A 14,931-nucleotide genomic window follows, 5' to 3' on the forward strand; every position below is an offset into this window, starting at 1 on the left:
TGGCATGCTGCAAAACTGGTATGGTAGGGCATGATTGCATGGCGAACACAAGCGAGAGACCCTAACATGAAAATCATGAGATGCGTGTCATGTAACAATGTGACTAGATGCCACGTTCATTATGCGCTCGCGGCCGTTTCAATTGGGATACATATACCAAATTTGTTATTACAATACGTGAATGAATGACGAAGGTATGCGAAAGGTGCAAACTTGATAATAATGAGATGCGTGTCATGTAACAACATGAGTACAAGCCACGCTCATGATGCGCTGGCGGCCGTTTCACTTGCTTCACTTATACCAAATTTGGTATTACGGGACGTGAAAGATTGCCGAAGGTATGATAGTGGTGCAAACATAATAAACAAGAGATGCCTGTCATGTAACAAGAGTACATGCCACACTGATGATGCGATAGCGGCTGTTTCGCTAGCTTCACATATGCGAAATTCGGTATTACGTGACGCCAATGAACCACGAAAGTACGTGACTGGTGAAACGTGATAATCATGAGATGCGTGTCCTGTTAGAACATGACTACACGCCAAAGTCAAGGCGCTAATACACTTCGGCGTCACGTGGTGCGCTTGCTCGCAAGCGTTCATTGCGTCGCGTCACGCAGGCGCGTGCCACGTCAGACACCATGGTGTCTGCAGTCCTGCCATATACTCGCAGGCGCGTGCCACGCTGCGTTGCTTTGAAGCATGCGCATTTCAGCGCGCACGGCGTCCTTCCATCACGAAAAGAGGGAGACGCAGTGTTGTCTGGGTAACGAATCGGCGTGAAATGCAGCATGTCGCATTTCACGACGGTTGCCATCGGGCCGCGCCGACGGACGCTGGTCACGCCTGGCGTCTCGCGACGCTAAGTTAGCAAAACGCGAGCACGCCTGGCGTGCTCGCATTTTGCTAACTTAGCGTCGCTGTGCCCAGCGTGCGCGCGCGTCAACGCTACATTGGAGTATATTGGGCCGACGCCTGGGCCCTTCATGATGCGCTCCCGGTCATTTTGCAAGCTCCACATATACCAAATTCGGTGTTACGTGACGTCAATGAACGACGAAATACATGACTGGTGCAAAGATGATATTCCTGACACGCGTGTCGTGTAAGAACATGAAAGCATACCACGCACATGCGTGCTCGCGGCCGTTTCACTAGCTCAACATATACTAAATTTTGTATCACGTGACGTGAATAGATGAGGAAGGTAAACGGCACATCCCAACATGATAATCATAACACGGAAGTCATGTACGGCGTCATTTACCTCAACCTCGTAACGTTGTGCTGATTTTAAAGTGACATATCAATATTTCTCATTCGTGATTGGCATATCATCGATTCCGACTGCATGTGGGATCTGCCAATATTTTCTTATTTTTCTGATGGCGTTATGGACGCCAGGGGCGGTTCACAACTACGTACCTCGCTGTTGTTGTGATCAGATAATGGCTTTCGCTGCAAAACTCAGATAAACTACCTCAAACATAGTTACAAAGCTGTTGTGGTCAACTGTCATGGCAGCAAACACACTCTTTGCTAAAATAAATTACTCCATGGAGCATTCATAAAACGAAAAAAAAAGACCATCAACGATTTGAACACTTGAGCATAATATGTCACCATGACATCAGTCCACAGTCAATTTGGATAAAAAACAAAACTAAAGTGCACCTATGGACGAACGTTGTTTTTATCCCAGTTCTTCAATTTGTGCTCAGAAGTACGAGTTTCTTCTATTTCGAGAAATCCTGCATCTATAGCGTCTACGGTTTCAGTCAGGCCTCGACTTTATTCAAAACGCTGGTACGTTTGTGCACCATATCTGAATAACAAACCCTGTTTTATTTGGTGGTAAGCGGAGTATACTGTTTGAAGGGAGTTTAGTGGTATGAAGCTTTTAGCTGCATCTGCTATGACTAATGTAAAGAAGCACTAGGAGGGTATGATTGATTACAGCTAAACTAAAACGTCCATCCTACATACACCTATGGCTATCCGTTCAAGCGCTGATTGGCAAAAATGCTCCGGGCAATAACACACACTCATTTTCAAGATGTCAATTACTTTTCCAGTCTTATTTTATTATACAAACACAAGTCATCGACGCTCATTGTAAGCCGGTGACTTGGACTGCCTGCCACAGTAACTCGGAAATTGTGACATCTTCGTTAATCGGAAAATATCATTTCATCTAATAAAGAAGATCTATAATTGGTTTTATGCAAGACATTTACGCACAACGAGAAAGATTACATAGGCTGCAACAGAAAACATGAATCACAACTCTCCTTCGTAGATCCAGGGCAGATGCCCTCATGCTTGTGATACGCTGGAGGGTACCAACTAGCCCCCATTGCTACCTTATTGGCAGATGCCCTGCTGTTCTTTGGGGGGTGCGTATTTTTTTTCTAAGGCAGCAATGAGCAATTGCAGTTTTTAGAAGAAACAACTTTTTTTGCAAACTACTTCAATCACTGTACCACACATCCTGCTATTTTTCAGAGCTTCGTTGTAACCTAAAGTCATTATTAGTCTATTCGGCCTAAAACGTGGAAGAGAACCACATACAACTTGGCTAAACATCAAAATTCAAACGCGTTGTGCGCTACCGAAGCGTGTAATTTTCATCTGAATCCATCAGTGTTCCTGCCGCACAGCCCAATGCGCGCGAAAAGGTCTGTAAATTCAGGACATCCTGCATGGAGTATACGGTTTCGGTCAGCGTTTATTTTAATTCGAAAGGCTGGTACGTTTGTGTTATATATCTCAATAACAAGGCCTGTAATATGAGGAAACTGACGGGTCAGGCTATTTTGCCGGATTTTGGTTGAATGAAGAAAAGTATACAAATGCACGGATGATAACAACCCAAGCAAAAGCGTTGACTCCGCCCAGTCATGACGGTCCGTCCAAGAGCTGAAGTTCACAAATTCTTCACCCTTCATCACTTACTCATTCTCAGCATCTCAATTACTTTTCAAGTTTGATTTAATACATATAGACACATATCGTCGATGCTCATGCACTACCAAAAAGTACACCTGTTATTAGGATTCATCGGTGTCCCTGCATCACAGCCAAATGCACGGGCGAATTCAGGCATGTTCATCAGTGGCACTATACACCGTGAACGGTAGGGTGAGTAGCGCTTCGGTAGACTGGCATACCGGGCGCACCATCCCACGCAATAGTTCATGAAGAACAGCTGACCAGATGACGCAATAAAGCCAGCAAGCTTAACCCTCTTATCCTCTTCCGGCAACGAATCGTAGGCGGCATAAGCAAGCTTGGTTCCCACAAAGTCAGCTAGGTTCTCCGAGTCCAAAGTATTATTCAACGCTTCTTGGCCACCTGCAGTTAGCTGCGAAAACAGTCACATTGCATATTTATAAGGTTATTTAGTGAAGCGCTGCTCAACATACAACCAAGAAGGCGATTTGGCATGATCGACGTTATTCTAGAACTAAGTGCACCTTTATTCTGAATTAATACTGGCACAAGCAAGGAATTGAGTGCAAGAGCGGCTCTCCCCCTCGAAACGAAGATCGTGCACTGCTTCGCCACTCGATAGCATACCGCGACGGACGCACTTTTCGAGAGCTGCCTGCACCATGATAAAAAAACACTCCTGCACTGATGAAGTCTCGTGAAAGTATTTTTGCCTTGCGCTGTCGCGGAGTCGAGAAATCTGGCAGGTATGTAATTCCTTTGCACATCCGCACATGCTTGTTCTGTTCATGAGACGGATGTTGAAGCACCATTTTGAATGCCTTCTCTGGATGCTTCAGTTGAAAAAAAAAAATCCACAACCCGTCGTTTCCGCAAAACAAACGGAATCTCTATTAGCATTGTCATGGTCGAATAACATTCCTCGTGAGAATCTCAGCAGTGGACCTACGGAAGTCGTCCTACTTCTTGAAACATTCGCACGTTCAGATATATGCCTCTTACGCTAACGCCATGACGCACTGGGCTTCCGGACACTCCAAAAGCCAGTGACAAGGCACTCTAGAGAAAGCCATAAAACGCATAGAAATTTGTCACAAGTACCAGACTTCAGGTACTACTAGATAACTTTACATCCGACCAGCTAGAATAAAGTAGGGCACATTATCTTCAGCACACAAAGCAGCTTCCAAGTTAGCTTCGAACACTCGTACTTCGGGCTTCGCAAGCTGCACGCCCTGTGACTCGGCTGCAACACAAGTTACACACATGCTTCACGGCATCACCAATCGTAGGAGAGGTATCTGTAAGAAGGATGTCCTCCGTTTGGTACAAGCACTAATGTGTTTTCGGCTCACTTATCCCGTTCCTTACATAATTTTACACCAGCCCGAACCGAAAATATGAGCATCCTTTTATAGATGGAGTTTAGGGTGGTTATTGGCTTACTTCCAGGGGCACCTGCGCAATACTTCCTTCAACATATGTCCACAATGCTTTAATTAAACTAACAACTCGAGGCCCAGCAAAACTCAGCTCCAGTGCCCGAAGCAGACGCATCAGGGATGGGTCATTCTTTTTTGTCTTGGCAACGCAATTCTTGGAAAACCTAATGAGGCATCATGACATAAACTTGCTGCTCGTCTTGGCGCTGTAATTAAAGTGGCTCCGATTCAACGCAACATGAATCCCCACAGCCATGCAGGTCATCGATGTACCCGTATTCAGATTATGACATACATTTTGTTGATGACACCACAGGCGTGCAAGTCTTCTACACTGCAGTGCTATGATACTCAGAGAAGCCAGTGATGTGTTTACAGGTGACCGAAAACACAGGTGCCTTTTTGGCATCCGTCACCCTTCGAATGACGTGTAGTGATTAGGCATAAGCCATACCTCCCATAATGGCAATTGCACGCTCTACGACATTGTCACCTGATGATTCTGTAGCAATATTGATAGACTCACAGGTCGCTTGCTGTGTCATCACTGAGACTTGTGGCAGCGCATACGAAAAATATCATGTCTCCTGTGTCGCTTCAAGCACAAAGTTCAGTGTATATCGTCTGCACACCTGGACGTGAATCTAAACTTGGAAATCACCCCGTTCATGCAGTTGCCTGAAAAATGACCCCAAGGGCACCAATTGAAGAAATATCCTACCCACACGACACACCAACACTAAGCTACTGCGCTACGACCTACTACTACTGACCATGCCGTTAGACATATGCTCGTGATCTTGCATTGTACATATCAGATATTTTCGTTTGACGGTAAGTGCAAACTAACTCATTTGCTTGCGCCTACATGCTAAATATCGATCATCTAACACAATGAGCCTCCTCTAGAAACTTTATTGACCTGCATCAAATCGTACTATTGGACGAGGGAATGAATGCCCTGACGCACAGGGCGTCAATTCCATCCACAACCTCTGCCTTCTTCTAGAGAGTCGGCACTGGTCAGCTTATGCGGACAGGGACAGCAGCAGCTTGTCCAGCACACGCGAAGTGTCGTACAAGGCCAAAGAGGCCTGGATGGAGCGTTCCACCAAACTGAAGTTTGCTGCACGTTAACAAATATACGGACAGTATCTTTCTCTATTGACTGTATAACAGCTTATCGCTTGATACACTGCCGAAAACCTCGTGCTTTTGAAGCTCTGACACTGGAATGCCTTCGTAAATCGTGCCCGTATGTTCCGGTGCACAGCCTGGCGTATCCCCATTTGCTTCCAAGCATTGAATATTCAGGTGATTTTCGAGTTGTCTTGTAAATCTCGTTGTCTTATACGTGCGGCCAGCGAAATTGCGAAAAAAAAGAAGGAAAGTATTGTGTAGTGTCACCGAGGCCATCAAAATCAGATGCTCTGATAACACGCCCTTTAATTCACCGATTTGTAGCGCTAGCGTGGGATTGTATACTATTAGCTGCTTTCAAGCGGCAATCTGACGTTTCGTCGATGTACCACATTTCATGTTGCCGCACATCATGGTTTCCTGAAAATGAACGCACGACACTCTCTCTTGCCAACACGAATCTAAGTGTTCTGGTACAAATCTGTGTATGACCCTTCAACTTCTGAAATGTAGCAACCACACTGTCAGTAGGGGCTATGTTCGATCCGCTAAATCCTTTTACTGCTGAGTGTCAAGAATTAAAAACTTCGAGCAAGCCAGAAACGAAATGAGTGCCGCATTTATTAGCAGCTCCGAAGTGCTCACAGGGAAGGTGGCTTTCAGCATGAAAAATGTGGCACCGTCTAGTGGAAGGTATCCTATGGTATAACCCTTTTTGTTTGTAGCTGATGGCAAAGAACGTGAAGCACGTGCAACAGCTTTCACTTCGTCCTGTGTGTAATCGGTAACGTAAGTAGTACAACAAAGAATTTTGTCTGTTTGTTGTGTAAACACCCAAGATGGACCAGAGGACTCGTTCCGTAGTTTTCTAGCACGTCTTCTGTTCCAGGGCCCTCGCTTCTGTCTGATATGGGGAATTTGCTACATGTTTAAATGTATGCATTAAAGTAGAATTTTAGATAAAGTAAGTGCAGTATCAAGGGAAGGTTGCTTTTGAAGTTCGTAAAACAAAGACAATTTTTATTTTGCTCCGCTTTTTCAAAATTCCACCATCAAACTAACAAAGAAAGATGAAAACACTTTGCTCATAATGTTTTCAATAAAGCACGACCTCGTAAACTTTTAATTAACAATTGAGCTATTCGAACTCGATCATTTACTGCGCGGTGCACACCATTTTTTTTTTCACTTTCTGCCTCACATTGAGCATGTTTGAGGCCGCTTCTTCTTGACGCGTAGTGATTCCTAAATATTTGCAAGATAATGAGACATCTCATGAAATATGAAGTAAATAAAGGTGACTAGATTCGAGGGCGCATCAAGAAACAACGTCCGAAACTATGCTCACTGGGAGGTAGCCTGTATGAAGGAATGTGAAAAAATGATTCACCCACTGTACCACTCGCCAGCATAAGAAACACGTCTTTTTGTTCTTTTAATGCCACCTGTAATAAGGACAGTGACTTGGTTACATTATCAATGGCAACAGTTGGCCTGGAGGTGTGGATATCAATAGTGCAGTACAACAGAGTGGGAAGACTTCGTGTAAAATGCTATGCATGTTGTTGCGTCTGGTTCCGTTTTTTTTTTTTGTGAAGAGTGCAACAATATCACTGGCAACGGAAGCGCGCAAAGTTCTTGCTAGCGGTAAGCTCACTTCAGCGTGATGCTCTTTTTTGTAGGTTGGAAGCAGTTACATGCATTTGTCAGATTTCGCGAGCCTACTTTCTCAACGGGGAAAAAAATAAGCACGACACGCAATCCTGAAATAAAATCATCAATATTAATAAACGTTTTTAGTCACTCCAGCCCACCACTACACAAAAAATACTGAGCGTGTACCGAGTGTTTTTTTTTTCCTGTAAGACATGGGTGCGCCGCTGAAATCGATTGCTTTCGACCTCGAATCTATCGAGTGGCCTTCGCGCGCTTTGTAGCTCGATAGCTTCCAGTAGATGCTTTCACTTGCTTGAGATTCATCACCTTATCCCCGTATTCACAAACTGTCCTCGACTCCACTTTCTTCCTTCACTTGACAGAGTTGACTACTGCGCCAGCACTCAGCTGAAAATGACGTGCGGATCCTGAGGAATCGCAGCAGGTTATCTCTGATATGCAGTGAATTGCCGTGCCTAGAGATGGCGCTTCCACTGGTTTTCTCAAGTGAAGGTGAAGCTTGAGTGAAGGGATGTTCTAGAAAACAGGGGTTAGTCTTCGACAGTGAAGTATTTGTGTCGATTTGGCAATGTTTTCAAGAAATTTACTGAAGCAACCATTGTTGTAGGCTTAGTCAGTTATGCTCCCGGAATCTCAGAGGTGTGAAACCACGTGTTTATTAGTTGTCTCCTTTCATCTATACAGGGCGCTGCATGGCGTGGTGGCAGCTACGGGACACGCTATACAGTAATACGTCCATCCTTTGCGTTACCGGAATACCGGACAGACAAAAAACCTCTAATGTCACCCTGTTACGTTTCTTCTCGCGTCGACCATAATTTCGAAGTCTGGGTGTCGTTCTGCCAGACCAACATATCGAACACTCACTATTGCGTACCGATGACATCACCAGCTACCACCCTGCTGTCATCGTCACAAACTCTAATCATTCATTATCCAACACTACCGTTTTCGTATAGAGGGTATCTGAATAAATAAAACTAAATATTTGTTGCATTAATAAAACAGCGCAGTTAGGTGTCATTTGAATATGCCTACATATGACTCAATGACATTATAATATTTAGACAAGTATTCATGCAAGTACATGCATAATAACGACTAATTATTGAAACACCCTTGGCAAAAACTTTGTAGTAGGTACAGTGCGGTATGTTCCATGCTTTCTCTGCGTAACCCCGTTACATTGTTTTCAGATCGCGCTGCGCGATAGTTGGAACATCCTATGTTTGCGTATGATGGTGTAAAAGCATATAAAAGAGGTAAAAATGCTTACAACTGATCTATGCGATCTCCGCAAGCAGAGCGCTCTCCTCGTGTATTCGTTTTTCACCTCTTTAGACTCCCAGAAATCTTTGCGCAAGTGTCCCACGTCAAATGCGTGCATGAACTCGTGGCCTAATGTCTGCAATGTAAAAATATAGAGGTAATTAAAAGTCGCAGTTAAGCCCGACATGGTATCGTTATAGCAATTCATCAATGCCCAATGAAAATATCCCTCCAGTCATCAGTGCTGCGAACTGCAATAACATTCATGTAGTTTGTACTTAAAAAAAAGAACACCCTGCCCCGCCGTGGTGATCTAGTGGCTAAGGTACTCGGCTGCTGACCCGCAGGTCGCGGGTTCGAATCCCGGCTGCGGCGGCTGCATTTCCGATGGAGGCGGAAATGTTGTACGCCCGTGTGCTCAGATTTGGGTGCACGTTAAAGAACCCCAGGTGGTCGAAATTCCTGGAGCCCTCCACTACGGCGTCTCTCATAATCATATAGTGGTTTTGGGACGTTAAACCGCACATATCAATCAATAAAAAGAACACCCTGTGCGCTTAGAGCAAACGGGGGCACTTCTGAGTGCATGGCTTCAAGCACTGGATTTCAGAACGCTTAGCGTCTTCAGTAGCCGTGCTTAGCGACTACAGAAGCTGCAGCGTAGCGTGTCAGTTCAAAAAGATACTAGTGTGAAATCGAAGCGGAGACAACCACTCCGATAGATAAACTCGGTACCCGTGTCACTGAAGCCCTGGTATCGCGTGATAACAGTCAGAAGATAGAACGGTGGTTGTGGTTGACGTCCGCTGTGCTACACATGGACGCCTTTTATCAGAACTTTCAGCTGTGCAGACGTAATAATTACAAGACGGAGGCACGATCCTTCCTTGTGGTGCTCTCCCGCCCTGCCCTTCTTATTCTGTTTTTTTTTTTACTGGGCACGCTCCGGATTTCTCTGTTTCCTGTGTTCGTGTTGAAAATTTGCTCTCATTCATGCCCCTAGAGGGTTCTTCAGCACGCTGCATTATAGCATGATAGCATCATGCGTACAATATTCCTTGTGTGAACTAGGACTTTGATGCGTCCCTAAATTTCAGTGTGATATCATTTTGTTCTCGCAATTCAAAAAAGGATTTACGTATAACTAGGGATCTGTGTTTGCGAGGTTTATTTTTCTTGAAAATTGCGGGGTGTTCTTCAGATTTCACTTATGAAGAGGAGATTCAGCGCTTTCTAAGTTGTAAACTTTGTAAGTTTAGCGCTTTCTAAGTTGTAAACTTTCTGAGTTGTAAACTTTGCACTTATTATTCTATTTCAATGAAAAAACATTCCAATGCTGCCGATTATTCCCTTTTTTGTGATTTATCTCGTACTTGTAATTTATAATACTCTTAACAAGGCTGTATTTTACTCATGAAACACTGCTCGTAGCTGCTGTGAACTCCACCAAGTATACATTTTGGGGGCAAGAGCTAAAAAAGCTGCTTTTCTTTCCTCATCTTGATAAATAATAAAGCACCCGTTAATATTTATGTGTTCCATAAGGAAGAAACTAAGGCTTTTCGTGCAAAAAAAATGGAAAAGCGGCTACTTTATTGCCTGGGCCAAAGTTACGATGCTTCCAAATCTCGCCGCCAGTCTCATCATTGTTCTTTTCGTCTACTATTTTGAAGATTCCATACGACCAAATAGTATATAAAATTGTATCAAAATATGACAACATGACAACACACTTAATAGATATTTTAAATGGCTAGAAGGTTTCAACACACAAAAACATGTACAGAAGCACACATACTTGAATACAAAACACCTACGTTTGTTAGCCTCTTTTAATGGACGCTACGATATTTTACAAGGTTGCTGCCACTGATGGATGTTTGCTATATTCAACCGATGAACATCAGATTGGAAAATGCTGTTTGTAATTAGAAAACATTATTTTAAAATCAGAGCTTACCACATTATTCCGAATGCTGACAAATTTTACTGGCGAGTGTTCATTGGACATTCTTTTAACTCTTCCGGAAAGGCGAGGTCCTACGTTAGACGAAGCAAGACGGGTAGAACTTTCAAGTAATCTAAGAGAGACGGTTGTATTTCTTTGCGTGCAATAGACATTCTAGTTGATTTTTTTTTAATAAAAGAAGATGCTTGAGAGTTTCTGATGATAAGGAATGGTGCATGCCTTCACTTTCTCGTTCTCACACACACTCACCACACAATGCGTTTATATGTAAATCAAAACGTAACACGGCCCTTATAAAACCCTGCCATTGCATCACAAAGGTTATAACACTAAAAAAATGCATTATATGTTTCTCGCCTTCAAATATTGAGAGCCAAGCTAAATTACACGCTGCCAGACTGACGACATTGGTTAATTTTTTTGAATTATTGTGGATAAATTACATCCAAATGGTTGCCTTTCTTCACTTCAGGTTTTGAATAATGTATCCGATTTATTTATCCAAGAATATTGTTACACAAAGTAAGGTAACTTAATGGGAAGGTTTTTATGGGCCCTGAGTCCGCGATCGCAGTATAATGATGATGATCTCCACCGCCATGGCTCGTACCCACTCAGGGGAATCGCAGTTGAGGCAACGTCGTCTTCCTTTTCTATCCGCGCTTCCCTTGTTTTTCCTGGTAGTGATACTCCGTATCATTCCTCCCGTCTCAGACGAAGCCCTCTGGGCGAGTCATTCTTGCATCCTTCGTGTAAACGGCTTCAGGTGGGCAACATGCGTCACCTCCATCTTGCATGAACGTCGGCCACTAGTGGTGACGCGTGCAATTTCATATTTGACCTCGCTGACACGACGGAGTATCACAAAAGGACCGGCATAGTGTGCCAGTAGCTTTTGGCTCAAGCCTCGTCTGCGTATTGGGGTCCACACCCACACTAGATCACCGGGGGCATAGGTTACATGCCTGTGTTGACTGTCGTAGCGAGTTTTGAAGGACTCTTGCGCTGCCAGTGTACGTAAGCAGGCAAGTCGACGTGTCTCTTCCGCACGACACAAAGTTTCCGCAATTGTTAAATCGTCATGGACGACAAAAGGAAAGATAATGTCCAGCGTATGTCGAGGTGAGCGAGCGTAGAGCAGATAGAAAGGGCAGTAGCCTGTCGTTTCGTGTTTCGACGTGTTGAAGGCATACGTGACGAATGGTAATACTTCATCCCACGTTTTGTGGTCGGAGGTGACGTACATTGACAACATGTTGATCAACGTTCGGTTTGTGCGCTCAGTGAGGCCGTTAGTTTGTGGATGATATGCAGATGAGTGTCGGAACTTGGAGGCACACGAACGAAGTAATGATTCGACAATATCAGCGGTAAATTGTCGTCCACGGTCACTTATTATCACGCGAGGAGGTCCGTGTCGGAGGATGACTGAATGCAGCAGGAACTCCGAAACCTGGAATGCCGTGGCGGAACGTAAGGCAGCCGTTTCGCAGTACCGCGTCAGGTAGTCGGCGCATACAATTATCCACCGGTTACCTTTTGAGGAGCGTGGAAATGGTCCCATCAGGTCAATGCCAACCTTTTCAAAAGGGGAACCGGGAGACTTTACCGGTTGCAGGTGACCAACTGGACCCGAGGAGGGCCGCTTGTGGCTCTGGCACTGCGTACAGCTGGCCACGTACTTCTGAATTGTTTTGCTCATTTTCGGCCAATAGAACCGCTCTTTCGTGCGACTAAGTGTTCGTGCGGTGCCTAGATGGCCAGAGGTGGGGTCATCATGCATGAGACGCAGAACAGACGTTTGGAGGGACGCAGGAACAACCAGCAGAAAGCGGGCGCCCGTCGTGGACAAGTTTCTCTGGTAAAGAAGACCATTTCGGACGCAGAATCGGCCTTCGCCTAATGAATTTCTTGCTCCAGGAAAGAGAGCTTTTAAGCTTGGGTCATTACGCTGCTCAGCGGCGAAAGTCACGGCATCGTGAAAACCAGACGACAGAGAAGCGATAAGGTGGTCAAAATTATCGGCTTCACAATCTGTTGATGGTAGCGGCATCCTGGAGAGGCAATCCGCATCAGCATGTAGACGGCCAGTCTTGTATGAGATGGTGAAGACATGTTCTTGCAAACGAATGGCCCATCATGCGAGGCGGCCGGATGGATCACGAAGGTTGATCAGCCAACACAGGGAATGGTGATCTGTGACGATAGTGAACGGGCGACCATAGATGTATGAGCGAAACCATTGCACGGCAAAGACTACCGCTAGGCATTCCTGTTCGGTCACTGTGTAGTTGCGTTCAGGCTTGCTTAAATACCGACTTGCGTACGCCACAACGTGTTCCTTCTTACCAGAACGCTGAACGAGAACGGCACCGATACCAATGACACTTGCATCTGTGTGAATTTCCGTGGGCGACGAAGGATTGAAGGGCCGAAGTATTGGCTGCGAAGTTAACAAACACTTCAGCTTGTGAAAAGCGGCATCACACTCGGAGGTCCACTGAAACAGGCTGTTCTTGCGTAGAAGGCTCGTCAGGGGGTGAACCACATCCGCAAACTTGGGTGCGAACCGGCGGAAATACGAGCAGAGCCCGATGAAGCTACGCAGTTGTTTCACAGATTTAGGACGCTCGAACGATTCAACGGCCGCTGTCTTTTGTGGGTCAGGTCTAATGTCATCTTTGTCGACGAGATGTCCTAACACCAATGTCTGTCGCTCGCCAAAGTGGCACTTTTTTGAATTCAATACAAGGCCAGCTTTTTCAATGCAGCTTAGCACGATGTCTAGGCGAGTGTTGTGCTCGTCAAACGTACTTCCAAAAATTATGACATCATCAAGGTAACACATGCATATATGCCATTTTAAACCACGCAATATAGAGTCCATAAATCTTTCGAATGTCGCAGGAGCATTGCATAATCCGAATGGCATAACGTTGAACTCGTAAAGTCCGTCGGTCGTAACGAATGCCGCCTTTTCTTTGTCAGCTGCGTGCATCGGAATTTGCCAGTAACCTGATCTCAGGTCGACTAATGAAAAGTAGGACGCGGAATGCAGGCAGTCTAGAGCGTCATCGATGCGCGGCAGTGGATAAACGTCTTTCTTGGTAACAGAATTCAGTCGGCGGTAGTCAACGCAAAATCTCCACATACCATCTTTTTTCCTCACTAGAATGACCGGAGCAGCCAACTGACTTGCCGATTCCTGTATTATTCCCTTTTCCAGCATTTCTTGGACTTGCTCGTTGATGATCTTGCGCTCCGATGGTGCCACTCGATAAGGTTTCTGCCTAATGGGATGCGCCGACTCGGTGTGGATCTGGTGGCGTATTCGGGACGCTGGGATTAAGAGCCTTTGCGTGTTTTTAGAAAAATCGAACACTTTCGAGTGCTTGGATAGAACGTCGAGCAGTGTATGACGTTCGCTTTGGTCAAGTGACTTGCTGACCATTTGTAGCAATAGGGAATCTTCTGATCCTTCTAAGCCTAGATGTTCATTTTGGCTTGTAGCATCAAGAAGCGCAACTAGCGTCGTACATGATTTGGGTCTAAATACTGCAAGTTTCATGCCGCCTGGCAGAATTGCAGGCTCCATGGACCTGTTCATTGTCCACACACCGGCCCGTCCATCAACGACTCGTCCTATACAATGGGGAATGAGAATGTTCTTTTTCAGGCATGCCAAGGGAATCGGTTCGAGCGTCGCGTCAAACGTGCCACAGTTGTTGCTGGAACATGTCACGGGAACACACACAGCAGAAAATGCAGGAACGACTGTGTCCATGGAGACGAAACAGATGCATTCCTCCGGACGGGAATTTTCCAAGAGCGTCGTTGGGAAAGTACCATGTATAGAAAGATGCCCACTTCTGCAGTCTACAGTTGCCCCACGCTCACACAAGAAGTCAATACCTAAGATAATGTCATGAGTAGACCGCGGAATAACCGCAAACTCTGTGCAAAACACCTTGCCACACAGCGAGACGTCCACAGTACAATTTCCCACCGGACACAACACCTCACAACTTACACCACGAAATGTCACCCCACGGTTCAGGCAAAACATCACTTTTGGTCCCAGCAGGTTTTTAAAATTTACACTCATCACCGAGACTGTCGCGCCTGTATCCACAAGTGCCACAGTAGCCACTCCATCGACAACTACATGAACTTTGTTCTTCAACATAAATGCTGACGGGGGTATACCTGTAGATAGCACCTGTGATCTCGCGGCCTCACCCCCACTGGCCGCACCGACTAGTTTTCCGGCGGCGGTGTACGTGCGCGTCGCCGTGGCGATGGCGATCGTGGAGCACGGGGAGCTGGTGGTGGTGTCAAACTTCGATCAGAGGCCGGTGAGGGGTAGCGTGATCCGGTAGGTGCGCGTGGTTTCCATGACGTGGAGAGCGGATGGTCGAAAGGTTGGTGAGACATGTGCCAAGACTGTCGCTGATATGGGCCGTGGTCACAAAAACGT

At 45.5% G+C, this 14,931-nt stretch overlaps 1 protein-coding gene across 1 annotated transcript in view; it reads right to left on the minus strand.

Annotated features, from left to right (window-relative positions):
- Window positions 1-2,003: 2,003 nt before the first annotated feature.
- LOC142802642 (uncharacterized) overlaps window positions 2,004-14,931 on the minus strand; it is a 78,089-nt gene continuing 65,161 nt past the window's right edge. Inside the window, exons 8-9 of the mRNA XM_075887627.1 lie at window positions 8,493-8,621; window positions 2,004-3,369 (exon numbers count right to left, since the gene is read on the minus strand). Of these exons, the coding sequence (XP_075743742.1) occupies window positions 3,034-3,369; window positions 8,493-8,621 (465 nt within the window). The 3' untranslated portion in view covers window positions 2,004-3,033. The remainder of the gene's footprint in view (window positions 3,370-8,492; window positions 8,622-14,931) is intronic.

This window comes from Rhipicephalus microplus, chromosome 3, assembly GCF_043290135.1.
Source record: "Rhipicephalus microplus isolate Deutch F79 chromosome 3, USDA_Rmic, whole genome shotgun sequence".
In the NCBI taxonomy this organism is placed as follows: domain Eukaryota; kingdom Metazoa; phylum Arthropoda; class Arachnida; order Ixodida; family Ixodidae; genus Rhipicephalus; species Rhipicephalus microplus.